At 55.5% G+C, this 13,979-nt stretch overlaps 3 protein-coding genes across 7 annotated transcripts; 2 read left to right on the top strand and 1 right to left on the bottom strand.

Annotated features, from left to right (window-relative positions):
- Nucleotides 1–30: 30 nt before the first annotated feature.
- On the top strand, nucleotides 31–3,444 carry PFN1 (profilin 1). 2 transcript variants are annotated; one of them, XM_004058356.4, is made up of 3 exons: nucleotides 31–836; nucleotides 2,274–2,466; nucleotides 3,100–3,444. In XM_004058356.4, exons 1-3 carry the CDS (start codon nucleotides 705–707, stop codon nucleotides 3,195–3,197), a joined length of 423 nt encoding a protein of 140 aa, XP_004058404.1. In that variant the 5' UTR covers nucleotides 31–704; the 3' UTR covers nucleotides 3,198–3,444. The 2 variants fall into 2 exon arrangements, with proteins under 2 accessions (XP_004058404.1, XP_055223226.1); XM_055367251.2 differs by lacking the exon at nucleotides 3,100–3,444 and having other exon boundaries at nucleotides 514–836; nucleotides 2,274–2,702.
- Nucleotides 3,445–3,872: 428 nt separating this feature from the next.
- On the bottom strand, nucleotides 3,873–9,253 carry RNF167 (ring finger protein 167). 4 transcript variants are annotated; one of them, XM_063700545.1, is made up of 11 exons: nucleotides 8,896–9,025; nucleotides 8,400–8,639; nucleotides 8,133–8,253; nucleotides 7,969–8,049; nucleotides 6,629–6,754; nucleotides 6,432–6,519; nucleotides 6,155–6,245; nucleotides 5,812–5,917; nucleotides 5,577–5,670; nucleotides 4,458–4,538; nucleotides 3,873–4,381 (listed from the first exon to the last, which is right to left on the bottom strand). In XM_063700545.1, exons 3-11 carry the CDS (start codon nucleotides 8,214–8,216, stop codon nucleotides 4,077–4,079), a joined length of 1,056 nt encoding a protein of 351 aa, XP_063556615.1. In that variant the 5' UTR covers nucleotides 8,217–8,253; nucleotides 8,400–8,639; nucleotides 8,896–9,025; the 3' UTR covers nucleotides 3,873–4,076. The 4 variants fall into 4 exon arrangements, with proteins under 4 accessions (XP_063556615.1, XP_055223217.1, XP_004058407.1 ...); XM_055367242.2 differs by having other exon boundaries at nucleotides 8,766–8,906; XM_004058359.5 differs by having other exon boundaries at nucleotides 8,133–8,639; nucleotides 8,766–9,253.
- SLC25A11 (solute carrier family 25 member 11) lies at nucleotides 9,189–11,835 on the top strand. The gene is made up of 8 exons (XM_004058353.5): nucleotides 9,189–9,330; nucleotides 9,934–10,086; nucleotides 10,171–10,377; nucleotides 10,544–10,634; nucleotides 10,717–10,807; nucleotides 10,893–10,992; nucleotides 11,072–11,123; nucleotides 11,250–11,835. Exons 1-8 carry the CDS (start codon nucleotides 9,236–9,238, stop codon nucleotides 11,403–11,405), a joined length of 945 nt encoding a protein of 314 aa, XP_004058401.2. The 5' UTR covers nucleotides 9,189–9,235; the 3' UTR covers nucleotides 11,406–11,835.
- The last annotated feature ends 2,144 nt before the right edge of the window (nucleotides 11,836–13,979 follow it).

Here is a 13,979-nt window from a genome sequence, read left to right as displayed (position 1 = left end):
CCCGCCTTCCTTTCCCGGAGGGTCCACATGGGTCGGGCCGGGCGCGCTCCCGTGCAGCCGGCTCCGGCCCCGACTGCCCCATGCACTCCCGGCCCCGGCGCAGGCGCAGGCGCGGGCACACGCGCCGCCGCCCGCCGGTCCTTCCCTTCGGCGGAGGTGGGGGAAGGAGGAGTCATCCCGTTTAACCCTGGGCTCCCCGAACTCTCCTTAATTTGCTAAATTTGCAGCTTGCTAATTCCTCCTCCTTTCTCCTTCCTTCCTTCTTCTGGCTCACTCCCTGCCCCGATACCAAAGTCTGGTTTATATTCAGTGCAAATTGGAGCAAACCCTACCCTTCACCTCTCTCCCGCCACCCCCCATCCTTCTGCACTGCTTTCCATCGAACTCTGCAAATTTTGCAATAGGGGGAGGGATTTTTAAAATTGCATTTGCAAAGTTCGGTGTCTGGGCTGGCGAGTGGGGGAGGGAGGGAATGGGGAGTAGGCCCCGCCCCTACCGTCCTTTGCAAATAAAAATCTAGCGGGGCGGTGGGGGGAGGAGCAGGAAGTGGCGGTGCGAGGGCTGCTGCACAGCGAGCAGAGCCGCGGTCCGGACGGCAGCGCGTGCCCCGAGCTCTCCGCCTCCCCCCGCCCGCCAGCCGAGGCAGCTCGAGCCCAGTCCGCGGCCCCAGCAGCAGCGCCGAGAGCAGCCCCAGTAGCAGCGCCATGGCCGGGTGGAACGCCTACATCGACAACCTCATGGCGGACGGGACCTGTCAGGACGCGGCCATCGTGGGCTACAAGGACTCGCCCTCCGTCTGGGCCGCCGTCCCCGGGAAAACCTTCGTCAACATCACGGTACTGCGAGGCCTGCGCGGTCCGGGGCACTGCTCCGGCTTGGACCCTGAGGGAGGGACTTGGGTGGGGGCGGGCGCGGTCTAGGGCGCGCAGCGAGAGGCCCTGACTGGGTGCTTGCCCTGGAAGCGGCGCGAATGGCGGCTGCACGTGAATGGGTCCCTCGGTTGCCCGTAGGTCCTATGCCCCAGGCGGCGGCGCCCATCCCGCCCGCTACCCCGCTTTCCGCGACGGGGCGTTACATCCGGGGCACAGGGCGGGGAGGGGCGCGGCGCCCGGTGCGGCGGCCCACTTCCGCCTCTCCCAGGGCGGGGCGGGGACGCGCCTCAGTTTTTACTGGGGATTGGGATTGAGAGGGGACCCGGGGATCCTTGGACCCCCAGCTCCCCGTCCGGCTGCCAGCCCGCGTCCCTCTACCATTGTTTCTCCTGGTGCGGAAGGGAGCCCCAGGCGCGTGGTCTTGGTCCCTTGCCCACCCTCTGTGGGCTCCTGGCCCCTCCTAACTCCGTTAGAGAGGGCGAGGCCACCACACGCCCCCCCAGCTCAGCACGTTGGATTCAACATTCCTGCGAGGCCAATCCCGGAAGTCCCCTCGCCCTCCCTTCCCGCCATCCGGCGGGGCCTGGAGCAGGGGAACTTTGTGAGAAGTTCTGAGACAGCATAAGCGAAAGTATATTGGTTTACTACCGCTGCTCCTACCACCATCTCCCTGTCCACACTGCCCGGAAGTGGGGAGGGGGAGCGGAAGTTCAAAAGGGGGGGAAGGGGGTTTCCGGGCGGGAGGGGACCGGATGTGGGGGCTTGGGGTGAAAGGGGGAGGGGGGAAAGGTTCCCGGGGTACCTAGACCCAAGAGCTGGTCTGCCGGGTCTGGCCCCTGTCCACCTTCAAAAGTTTTCCAACTTTCCCGGAAAGCCCCCAGGGGTCTGCTTCCTCATCTCAGGGTAGAGATACCTGGAGCTAAACTCTAGGTTACTAGGAGACCCAGGCGTCCGGGCCCTAACAGCTCCTGCAGAACCTTTGACCAAATAAGGGCAAAGTTGCTTCTCTTGCCTCGCCCGCCCCCCTCCCTTCCCCTCTCCGCTTCTGCTTTTCCTGAAGGAGAGTTCTGAGCATCCAAAGGCTCCTTACCTCACTGACTCCCTTTATTTCCTGGGTTTACTTTCCGCATTAACACTGACATGTAAGTCTCTAGAGGAGTGTGTCATCCCTTTCTCCCTGGTTCCATATTCTAAGTTTCAGAATCATGATCTTTTTCTGCACTAACGTCCCACAGTCCTCAGAGTTTCTCACAGTTCATTGATGTGTACTGAGTATATAATTTATACTTAGCCCCCACGGCGGGGTGGTTCTCAGAAGTGGAAGACAGGTGGGTCTTTGGAGAACACGGTGGGAATCTTGGTGCACTGACTAACTTGATGGGCGCTTGGTTCCTCTTCCAGCCAGCTGAGGTGGGTGTCCTGGTTGGCAAAGACCGGTCAAGTTTTTACGTGAATGGGCTGACACTTGGGGGCCAGAAATGTTCGGTGATCCGGGACTCACTGCTGCAGGATGGGGAATTTAGCATGGATCTTCGTACCAAGAGCACCGGTGGGGCCCCCACCTTCAATGTCACTGTCACCAAGACTGACAAGAGTGAGTTCCTGAGTCTTACCCTTCCTTTAGCTCCAAGATCTCTAATGTACCGCCTTCTGGTAATCTTGAGGGTGCTTTTTTGTGTGATTCCCCAACATGAAGGGAGTCAGACCAGTATTGTGTTCCTTGTCTGCTGGATGCTGGAACACGGGATAGTCCTTCCATTCTGTCTCAGTTCCTCATCTTGTAATTCGAAGTTGCTGAACTGCATTACCTCTTAAATTACTTACTGCCTTGAGCTCGGATTAGAAACTGTTTTCTAGGAGTATAGGTAGGTTGTTGGGGTCCTGAATCATCATTTAGTTCATCGTTTGAGCTCTTTTGTTAGAACCTGGAGGTGGCATGCACATCCACAGCCCTTTCTAGCCTGAACACGAGTCAACAGTCTATGAGCCTTTGACCCCTAAGTTTTTAGTCTGTTCCTCTCCAGCGTTTAAGCTTGATTTTCCTCTTTTGAAAAGCCTTATTGTTTCAGGGTGACTGACAGCCTGCCTGTGTGTGGTGGGGGGGGGGGGGTTGGGAGAGATGAGGTTGGGTTACAGCCCCCAGGGCTGGACAGCTGCTGAACAGCTGGCAGGGGGTGGAATTTTGACACCTGGGTCCTAGCCTCCTTTCTCTTTCCTCCTCCTCCAGCGCTAGTCCTGCTGATGGGCAAAGAAGGTGTCCACGGTGGTTTGATCAACAAGAAATGTTATGAAATGGCCTCCCACCTTCGGCGTTCCCAGTACTGACCTCGTCTGTCCCTTCCCCTTCACCGCTCCCCACAGCTTTGCACCCCTTTCCTCCCCATACACACATACACCATTTTATTTTTTGGGCCATTACCCCATACCCCTTATTGCTGCCAAAACCACATGGGCTGGGGGCCAGGGCTGGATGGACAGACACCTCCCCCTACCCATACCCCTCCTGTGTGTGGTTGGAAAACTTTTGTTTTTTGGGGTTTTTTTTTCTGAATAAAAAAGATTCTACTAACAAGGTGCTGTGTGATTTGAGCTTGGGTGTCAGAATGGGGGATAGGCACTGTGACTTGCCTCCTTTATCGTGGTTTGGGAGCAGGGAGGTTGAGGTACTACAAGGTGCAGGAATTTGAGCTTCTGGCCAGGTGGCCCTGCCCCTCCACAGTGGCATCTCCAGGCCTAAGTCCTCAGTGTGCTGGTCAAATTGGTGGATAATGGAATAGAGCCATCTGGACCAGAGAATGGGTGCAGGCCTGCAGGCAAGGCAGGGCTAGTTGAGTCATCCTTGTGGGTGGGGCTCCCCCTCTGAGTCATAGCAAATGCCTGCTGGGGCTGTCCCCATGACTATAGGTTAGTGTCTCTCAGCATCCCCTTGCTCCTTATGGCTAAAGGGGTGATTCCACCAAAGGGTTAAGTTCACCTGTGTGAGAATGATCTTACCCTTCCTTAGTCCACAAAAAAACAATTTTATTAGCCCAAGAAGTGAAGACCCAGTCCCTTTGCTTGCCCCAGCCCCACCCCAAAGCCCCACAAAAGGATAGGTGTGGGTAAGGGAGAAGCTTGGGATGGAATGTCCCCTATCCCTCAGAAGACTGGAGGGAAGACGACGGTCTGCAAATAGGTCACCAGAAGTGTATGTGTGGGGGGTCATTAGACCAGGATAACAGGGGAAGAGGGAGGAGAGGGTGGGGGATCTGTTGAAGGCCCAGGAAAAACAAGGGGAGCTGGGGCTAAGGAACCAAAGGAGGTGGGAAGAGTGGGGCTAGAACCCAAAAGTGGGGTCCTTTCTGAGGCAGGGTGGTCCCTTGGCTCCCCTTCTTCATCACCCTCCTCTTGCCCCTGAGTTTCTTCCTCTTGGTCTTCGTCCCCAGGACCCCGATGAACAGGCTGCTTGCAAATGGGGCAGGTCTTCCGGGTCTGAGTGAGCCAGGGGTCCACGCAGCGGCTGTGGTAGGCTGCAGAGAGGAACAAGGTGAAGCACCTGGTGGCTGCTGGTGGCAGAGGGGCATGGGCAGGCAGTGAGGGCCTCACCATGAGCACAGGGGAGTACCCGCAGCTTGTCCCCATCCTCATATTCATCCAGGCAAATGGCACAGACATCATACTGGTCTCCTGGGACAGAAAGAAAATAATCTAGTCCTTCACTGAGCCACCATGACCCAGGGCTAAGGCTTTTAAAGCCTTGCAAAAATTTTCCCTCACCTACAAAGCCAGTGGAAGAGATAAGACAGGTAGGCAGGGTAAGGTCAGGGCAGAACATGGAAGAATTTAGGGCTAGAAGGGACAAGCAAAGAGAAGCAGAGGTAAGAAGGGAAGTGGGTTTTTGGGGAGGTGTGAGGGTGGAGATAGGGAGTGGAAGGAACGGAAATGGGCAGGGCTTCTGCCACAGCCTTATACGGGCACTGGAGGCCCCAGGGCCTAAAGCCCCAGCCCCTCGGTACCGGTTTCTTCCTTCTCTAACAGAATCCTCCCCATTCCTCCCATTTTTCTGCTCTCTCCACATCCCCTATAAGCAAAGTCTGTCCCTCTATTGTTTCCCACAATTATTTCACTTAATCATCTTTGCTTTCCATCTCCTCTCCCGTCTTCGTTGTATTTATGCGTAAAAACAGAAGAAAAGACAGCATCTCAAGCTGAAACCTTCCTACTGCCATCTTTATTTTTATTATTATTTTTTTGAGAAAGGGACTCCCTCTGTCGCCCAGGCTGGAGCACAGTGGTGTAATCTCAGCCCCCGACAACCTCCGCCTTCCTGGTTCAAGTGATTCTCCTGTCTCAGTCTCCCAATTAGCTGGGACTACAAGTGCACACCACCATGCCCAGCTAATTTTATTTTTTTATAGAGATGGGGTCTCACCACATTGCCCAGGCTGGCCTGAACTCCCGGGGTCAAGGGATCCACTTGCCTCAGCCTCCTAAAGTGCTGGGACTTTTCTGTTTCATCATGTCACCCAGGCTGGTCTCAAACTCCTGGACTCAAGCGACCTGCCCACCTTGGCCTCCCAAAGTACTGGGATTAGAAGCACTTGGGATTACGTAAGCCACTGTGCCCGGCCACTGCCATCTTTGTATACCCTATCTTCTGGGCTCAAAGTCCTTCAGAACCAGATAAACTGTGGGAAAAGCCCTCTTCTCCCCTAACCCCCTCACCCTTCTGATAGTCATGTGTAGGAATCTGTTTCAGTTGCTCTTTGGTAAGTCGATTCCGCTGGAGCCGTTTCCGGTGCTGGATACAACGAGCTATCTGGGGGAAGCGGGGGTGGATGGACAAGGCTTAGGAACAAAACTAGACAATCTAGGACAAGCCACTCCCATCTCCCAACTCCAGATCCAGTCTGGCCTCACAGGCCTCAGTGCTTCCCATCATGTTCCCTCAGCTACTCACCATTACTGCTCCCATGGCCAAAACCAGCAGTCCCACAATCCCTGTGAAAGGGATGAGGTAATAGCCCAAGGGGAAGGTATTGTCTGGAACCAGAAGCACCCGAGCCCTGGGAAAAGGATGACCAGTCTCAGCAGGGCGAGAAAGGCAAAGGGAGAAAAAAAGAGGGACAAAGTAATTGACTCTGGACAAAGCCCATAGGTGGGGACAGGAATGGGAAGAAAGTCAAAGAGGCAGGGAAGGAAGGACAGGAGGCTGAATGGTTCAGGTAATGAGGAGGCCTGGGCTCCAGGTTGGCATGGAACTGCTTGCTGAAGGAAGAATGGGAAGGAGGCACATGTCCTACCCCTTCTCGTAGACAAAGAGGGCACGCAGGTACTCGGAGCTTCTCTCCCCAATAAATACAGACGGGATCCAGATCTGCTGCTGGATTTCCTCTGCAGGGATCAAGGTGTTACTCTGGGGACTCACAACCTTCTACTCAAATCCTCTGGGAACCCTGGCATCTTGCACTTTGGCCCCACCCCACCTAAAGGATTGGCTTCTTTTCCTGAGGCCTTCAACCTTCCCACCATCTCTGGGTCCTACTGAAAGCCCAGCTGTATAGACTCCCCCAGCCTTACCACTATTCCACACCATGTTCAGAAGTTCATTGGAATTCACATTGTGTACTACAGCGGCACCATATCCAGCCTTCTGGGCATTTAGAACCTAGGCAGACAAAGCAGAGGACAAGGAGCCATCATGGGCCTTACCTGTCTTCATTCCTGGTGCCTTTTTTTACCCTCAGCTGCCCAGCTCCCCTTCCTCATTCAGCAACCTTGAGGTCAAAGTTGCAGTCGAATCTTCGAAGCAGCGCAATAAAGACTGACCCATTGACCGGGGCTGGGGGTGGTGGGGCAATGGGGCTGCAGGCATTGTCTGGGTGAGCCTCCACAAGGAACCCCTGAAGGATGGAAGCAAACAACAGTGAGATTTCTCCTCTCTAGGTTCTGCTCTATACAGGGGCCACCAAACACACTAGCCCACATGCTGCACACCCTCTATCCTTACTTCCTCCTCCTTCCTGGGGTCTGAGCATCCCACCATCACAACCTTCTCTTAGCCTCTTGAAAAGGCAATGACATAAAACATCCCTTCACCAAACTCTCCCATCATCCCTCTCGCTGCCCCAGATGGGCTAATCTGTACCCTATACTGCAAGCTAATGCAATTATTTTTGTCTTCTAATATTCCGATTGTAATTCAATTCTCAAACCACCCATGTCACTTTCTCTCAAGTTCTGTTTCACAGTCCCCTCTCCAGCACATACTCATACAGACACACTCCCCTCCCTTCAATTTTCTTTTTGTTTTTCTTTTTTTTGAGATGGTGTCTCGTTTTGTCACCCAGGCTGGAGTGCAGTGGCGCGATCTCGGCTCACTGCAACCTCCACCTTCCGGGTTCAAGTGATTCTCCTGCCTCAGCCTCCCAAGTAGTTGGGACTACATGCGTACACCATCACGCCCAGCTAATTTTTGCAATTTTAGTAGAGATATGGTTTCTCCATGTTGGCCAGGCTGGTCTTGAACTGGGATTACAGATGTGAGCCACCGCGCCCGGCCTCTTCAATTTTCTGATTACCCATCTCACAAACAATTCGACTGCTACTAAGGCCCAACTGAGTTCTTGCTATGTGGCAGTCTTTGGGATGAAGTACTACAAAATTTGCGTATCTACTTTGATCTTCACAATAACCCTAGGAAAACTTCTAATATCCCATTTTACAGTAAAACAAACTAAGGCTCAAAGAGAGATTAACTTGCCCAAAGTCATATAAGCAATAACTAGCACCTGACACCTTCCTGATAAGGACCGTTGATCCTGCCTTCTGTCTTCGTCCACTTTCAGTCTCCCTCCACTTTCAGTCTCCCTGATAACCTCCGAGTTCCAGGGGTGGACACTCTGTCTTCACCCTCTAGATTCTGGGTTCTACACTAGACGTGCTCAGTTCCTAACTTCATTTTCCTACCTCCAGTTTCACCCAGGACAAACCTCCCCAACCCCAGCCTAGGATGGAGGATCTTGCGAAATACTAAAAAAAGAAAAAAGACAGAAAAGGAAGGAAGGAACGAAGGAAGGAAGGGAGGGAAGGAGGAAAAGAAAAGAAAGAAAATCACCTGGAGGCCCTCCTGGCTCAAGGTAGCCCCAAACAGAGCTGGAAGGTCTGCAAAGTCCATGCTGGCATTGTGGTCCGAGGTCTGCGGACAAAAAAGGCCATGTTCCCCTTCAGCCTGCAACCCTTCCTTTCAGAGCCCTTTCCCCATCCGTCCCTCAGACTCACCGCTCGAATGAGCCCCCGGGTCGGGGCCGCTCCCCACAGCACAGCGGCCACAACCACAGGAAGCGGGAAGGCTGCAGGGTGCATGGCAGCGGGAGGAAAGAGGCTGAGGAGGCCGCGCGTCCTGGTAGCAAGGAGCAGAAGCGGAGTTCTGCGCCCTCCCTGCCCCTCCTTTAGGATCCCAGGGGTCCAACCACCCCCAGGTCCCACTTCCCAGCTACATGGGGGCGCCGGGGAAGGAACCCCGACTCAAAGAATGAGATATCCAACCCGTTTAGTGGAGCTGGGTGGGAGGCACTAAATGTATCCTTTTCTGGTACGGGGATAAAACGGGGAAAGGGGACGGAGCCTAACACAGGTGACAGAAAAACTTCGGGAAGGGTGGCGGAGCTCAAGGAGGTGGGACTTCCTGCTAGGTGGGCCGTGTTCCCAGCCTCTGGAAAAGGGCTTCCGGTAGAGAATATCAGGCCGCTTTCAGCATTGGATGCTTGAGATGAAGGACTTCCGGTCCTAAAAGGCCAGTTAAAAAAAGGTTAGCGATGGAGGGACTGCCTGTGGAGATGGAAGGGGCACTGGTGGCCCAGAAGACGACCTAATAAAAGTGCCCGGAAACCCGGAGCCTCCTAGTTTACAAACCTCTCCTCCCTCTGGCCTCCGCCGCTCCTTCAAATCTCGCGAGAGTGCTCACCACCTCTCCCGTCCCCTCGCAGCTGAATGCTTGCTGTGTCTATCGCGAGAGCTCTCCAACTTGGCGAGCCGTACTCACTCGATCTCGCGAGACCTTCAAACAAACTCTTCTTTATTTTCCCGCGATTCTAATTCGGTGAAAACAGCGCCTTTCCTCTGGTTTCCAAATCAGTTACGCCCCTTCTCGCACGCTTCCATCAAGCTCCTCCTTCAGCTCCGCCTTACTCCCGGCCGCCTTTGCGCTGCGCGCCTGCGCCCGCGCCGGCTTCCAGCGGGTGTCGGACCTGAGAGCTGGAGGGGCGTGCGCGCGCCCTCGCTCTGTTGCGCGCGCCCTCGTTCTGTTGCGCGCGCGGTGTCACCTTGGGCGCGAGCGGGGCCGCGCGCGCACGGGACCCGGAGCCGAGGGCCATTGAGTGGCGATGGCGGCGACGGCGAGTGCCGGGGCCGGCGGGATAGACGGGAAGCCCCGTACCTCCCCTAAGTCCGTCAAGTTCCTGTTTGGGGGCCTGGCCGGGTAAGCTCAGGCCCCAGGGATGGGAAAAGAGGAGGAAGGGAAGGGCAAAAGGAACCGGGCCCGGTTCATCTCTGGGTCTGTTGCAATGAACTGTGCCGGCATGGGGTCAGCGCGATCTCCAGCGTATTGCGAGTTCCCCGATGGGCTGCTAGGGCCCCATTGCAGGACCCTTATGGACTGCATGCGGGGTCGTTGCACAACCCCCGCCGGGCCAGCTGAGTTTCCCAGCGCATTGCTAAGCTCGGCCGGGCGGCAGGGGGTTCCAGGCCATTAAATGGCTCCTGCAGGACTACCTGGAGTCCTAAATCTTGGATGCCCCTTCCTCCCCTCCCTGTGTCGCACTGCGTGCAGCCCCAGGTCACTGCTTGACTGTCATGAAGCTGCTTGGAGCACTTTCATTGCATGGCCCCTACTGGACAACTAGACTTTTCAGACCCGTTGCACTTGGTGTACATATAGACTCTTATACACGTGCTCACCAGCATCCTGATTCTTGAATCGCATGGCAGGCCCTGACCTTTGTAACCTCTTGCTGCCAGGCTCCAGTGGGCACTGGTAGATCTGGAATGCCTGGCCCTTCACTCCACCTCTGTCTTCCCCCAGGATGGGAGCTACAGTTTTTGTCCAGCCCCTGGACCTGGTGAAGAACCGGATGCAGTTGAGCGGGGAAGGGGCCAAGACTCGAGAGTTCAAAACCAGCTTCCATGCCCTCACCAGTATCCTGAAGGCAGAAGGCCTGAGGGGCATTTACACTGGGTATTGGGGCCTCAGGATGGAGGGTAGGCTGTGGGTTGGCAGCTCTAGACCTTGGCCTGATATGCTGACCCCTCTGCTCCTCAGGCTGTCGGCTGGCCTGCTGCGTCAGGCCACCTACACCACTACCCGCCTTGGCATCTATACCGTGCTGTTTGAGCGCCTGACTGGGGCTGATGGTACTCCCCCTGGCTTTCTGCTGAAGGCTGTGATTGGCATGACCGCAGGTGCCACTGGTGCCTTTGTGGGAACACCAGCCGAAGTGGCTCTTATCCGCATGACTGCCGATGGCCGGTGAGTTCCAAGTCTGAACCTAACCCCAGCCCCATTCCCTCGAATCTAGAATGAAAGGACCAGTTTTTTATCCCATATCTAGAGCAGAGTGTTTACCTGTTTTGGCCTTCCTTTCTTTGCACCTGTGGGCAATCCTGATCTTGACCTCTTTCTGCCTTCCCACCAGGCTTCCAGCTGACCAGCGCCGTGGCTACAAAAATGTGTTTAACGCCCTGATTCGAATCACCCGGGAAGAGGGTGTCCTCACACTGTGGCGGGTGAGTGGAGGGGCTGGAGACTTGGGGGCTGTGAGGTCCGGTTTTAGGGGTTTCTGACTCTTCCCCGCTCCCCTCCCTCCAGGGCTGCATCCCTACCATGGCTCGGGCCGTCGTCGTCAATGCTGCCCAGCTCGCCTCCTACTCCCAATCCAAGCAGTTCTTACTGGACTCAGGTGAGATCCAGAGCTGGGCCCTTAGCTCCCAGCCTGGCCTGAGCCACCTCTGAGCTGACTGCCACCCCCGCCTCACCCCCCCCAGGCTACTTCTCTGACAACATCTTGTGCCACTTCTGCGCCAGCATGATCAGCGGTCTTGTCACCACTGCTGCCTCCATGCCTGTAGACATTGCCAAGACCCGGTGAGTGTGCAGCCTGGGCCTGGAGGTGGGTGGGAGGGTGTCCTTTCGGTCTCTCATGCCCCTGCGTCCTCTCCTGCAGAATCCAGAACATGCGGATGATTGATGGGAAGCCGGAATACAAGAACGGGCTGGTGAGGAAGCCATTCGGGGGGCCTGGGAGGGGGTGTCGGATCCCCTGGGAAAGGTGTGAAGGCAGCTGGGTGAGGGGGATGGGGCCCTAGAGTCCTAGCCCCAGCGCCCTGCCTGTCTGTGTCTAGGACGTGCTGTTCAAAGTTGTCCGCTACGAGGGCTTCTTCAGCCTGTGGAAGGGCTTCACGCCGTACTATGCCCGCCTGGGCCCCCACACCGTCCTCACCTTCATCTTCTTGGAGCAGATGAACAAGGCCTACAAGCGTCTCTTCCTCAGTGGCTGAAGTGGCTGGGGGCTCCCACTCGCCTGCTGCGCCTATAGCCACTGCGCCCTGGGGGCCTGGGCTCTGCTGCCCTGGACCCCTCTATTTATTTCCCTTCCACAGTGTGGTTTCTTCCTCTGCGGTAAAGGACTTGGTCTGTTCTACCCCCTGCTCCAGCTTGCCCTGCTTGTCCTGATCCTGTGATTTCTCTGTCCTTCGCTATTCTTGCAGGGAGCTGGAAAACTTCCTGAGGATTTCTGGCCTCCCCCTGGGTTTTAGTTTCAGGGCACACAGGACAGCAGAAGATCCCCTTTGTCAGTGGGGAAACCAAGGCAGAGCTGAGGGGACAGGGAGGAGCAGAAGCCATCAAGATGGTCAAAGGGCCTGCAGAGGGAGATGTGGCCCTTCCTCCCCCTCATTGAGGACTTAATAAATTGGATTGATGACACCAGCCCCAAATCTGGAGAGTCTGGGGGGTGGCTAGGAGAGGGGAGGAGACTGGACAAAGAAGCTGGAGAATAGGAACTGGAGTTTTTAAGAAAAATTGTTAAAGAAAAAGCAGCCGCTGGTTTTTTGCAAATGCTGTGTAAATCTGTCATGCCACAGCAGCTGACAGGGCCGGAAAAACTCAAATCCCAGGCCCGGTGTGTTTCCTCCAGCCGCTTGCCCAAGAATGCCACAGATGCCCAGATCATCTCACATAATCCCCAGGAAAAGCCCCTCGGTCTGATGACTGCTTCTGCAGCCTAAAGAGGGAGGAAATAAAGAGACTTAGAGAGGAAGTCAGACCACTGTGGGCTGGAGGCAGTGCAGGTGGAAGGCCAGGGCTTAAGCAGGTGGGCACTGGAAGCTTGAGGAAAGGGGAATGCTGGCCAGAGACCTGATCTGGGTCCTTGGCTGGGGAGAGTGAGAACCTTGTCCATTTCTTTAGAAGATGTGTGGTTCCCAGGCCAGCCTTCAAGGAGCCTTAAAACCTCTTGGGGCACAAGAGAGTTTGGGAAGGTCAAACTGAGGAGTGCTTGCCAGGCTAGGGGACAGGCAGGCAGCAGGTGGGAGCTGTCCCTTTGGCAGAGCCTCATCAGCAGAAGAGGTGGAGTTCAGCATCCTGGCGCCCCTGCTGCTGCCTCCGTGTACACTGTCCTGGGCCTTGGTGGCTATTGTGAGATGCCTGAAGCCTAGACCTTGTCCTTAAGGAGTTCCTGGTCCAGAAGACAAGATTATACAGGAGCAGTTGGGAAACTGAGTGTAGCAATAGTGTTGCAGGGTAACCTGGAGCACCTGGCCTCGCCTGGGAGTAGTGACTTGCAGACTGAGTGGTTAGACTGGCTGGGGATGGGGCAAGGATAGCACACCTGGCTGGACTGAGGGCAAAGGCTTAGAGTGAAACACTGTTGGGGAGCAGGTGATCTATAGGCTTGTGATAGTTGGAGCACAGCCTGTGAGGTATCTCCCTTGAGATGAAGCTGGACTGTCAGATGGGGTCAGTGCTTGGCACTCCCTGACTGCCAAGCTCAGGAGTTGGTCCTCCACCTGGGGAGAGATGCGGTCAGACTTCCTGGTTTGGGAGATCTTCAGGACCATCTGGAGGGGGATGGGGGTCTCCATAGTCCCATTCTCTGGGCCCCAAGCCTTGGATTGGGCTGGAGACAAGGCAGGAGAGGAAGCCACACCAGTGTGTTTAGGGAATGGCAGGATTTATGAGAAAAGAAATGGGGTTCCATTTGCCTGTGTCCCAGCCTGAGAGCAGGAAACCCAAGACTATTCAGTCACACCAAGATGGTGCATGCTGCAGGGTCCACCCCTTGCTGTCCTGCTGACCTGGGCAGTGAGGAGAGCTGCACTTCTGAGGCTGCAGGTGCAAAGCAGGCGCCCACCTTTGCCCCTAGTACTGCAGGCTGCTACCAGGTAGGTCTCAGCAGTTGTCATTAAACTCCAGGAAGGCAATTTTTGAGCTGGATCTGATGCCTGGGGTGGCCTGGTGGGTGGCCAGCCCTGGAGGAGAGGAGGCACCCCAGGCAGGGGAAGTGTAGGCTGTAACTGGAGGTCTATTGGATAAGTAGTTGTGACCAGGGTAGGGCAGTTGGAGCCTTGTGAATTCTCATGACAGGTGCCCCAGCCACTCTTCACCAAAAGAAACCAAGTTGTTTTGAGACAGGCTCTCACTCTGTCACCCAGGCTGGAGTACAGTGGCACCTTCAGGGCTCACTGCAGCCTGCATCTCCCAGGCTCAGGTGATCCTCCCTCCTCAGCCACCCAGGTACCTGGGACCACAGGTGCACGCCACCACACCTGGCTAATGTTTTGTATTTTTTGTAGAGATCGGGTTTTGCCATGTTGCCAAGCCTGGGTCAAACTCCTGGGTTCAAGCAACCCACCCGCCTCAGCCTTCCAGAGTGCTGGAATTACAGGCGTGAGCCCCTGCACCCGGCCAGAAGGTTTTTTTTTTTTGTTGTTTTTTTTTTTTTTTTTTTAGACAGAGTCTCACTCTGTTACCCAGGCTGGAGTTCAGTGGTATGATCTTGGCTCACGGCAACTTCCGCCTCCCAGGTTCAAGCGATTCTCCTGCCCCACCCTCCCGAGTAGCTGGGATTATAG

Source organism: Gorilla gorilla, chromosome 19, assembly GCF_029281585.2.
Source record: "Gorilla gorilla gorilla isolate KB3781 chromosome 19, NHGRI_mGorGor1-v2.1_pri, whole genome shotgun sequence".
Lineage (NCBI taxonomy): Eukaryota > Metazoa > Chordata > Mammalia > Primates > Hominidae > Gorilla > Gorilla gorilla.
This window is presented reverse-complemented; position numbering and strand designations above follow the sequence as displayed.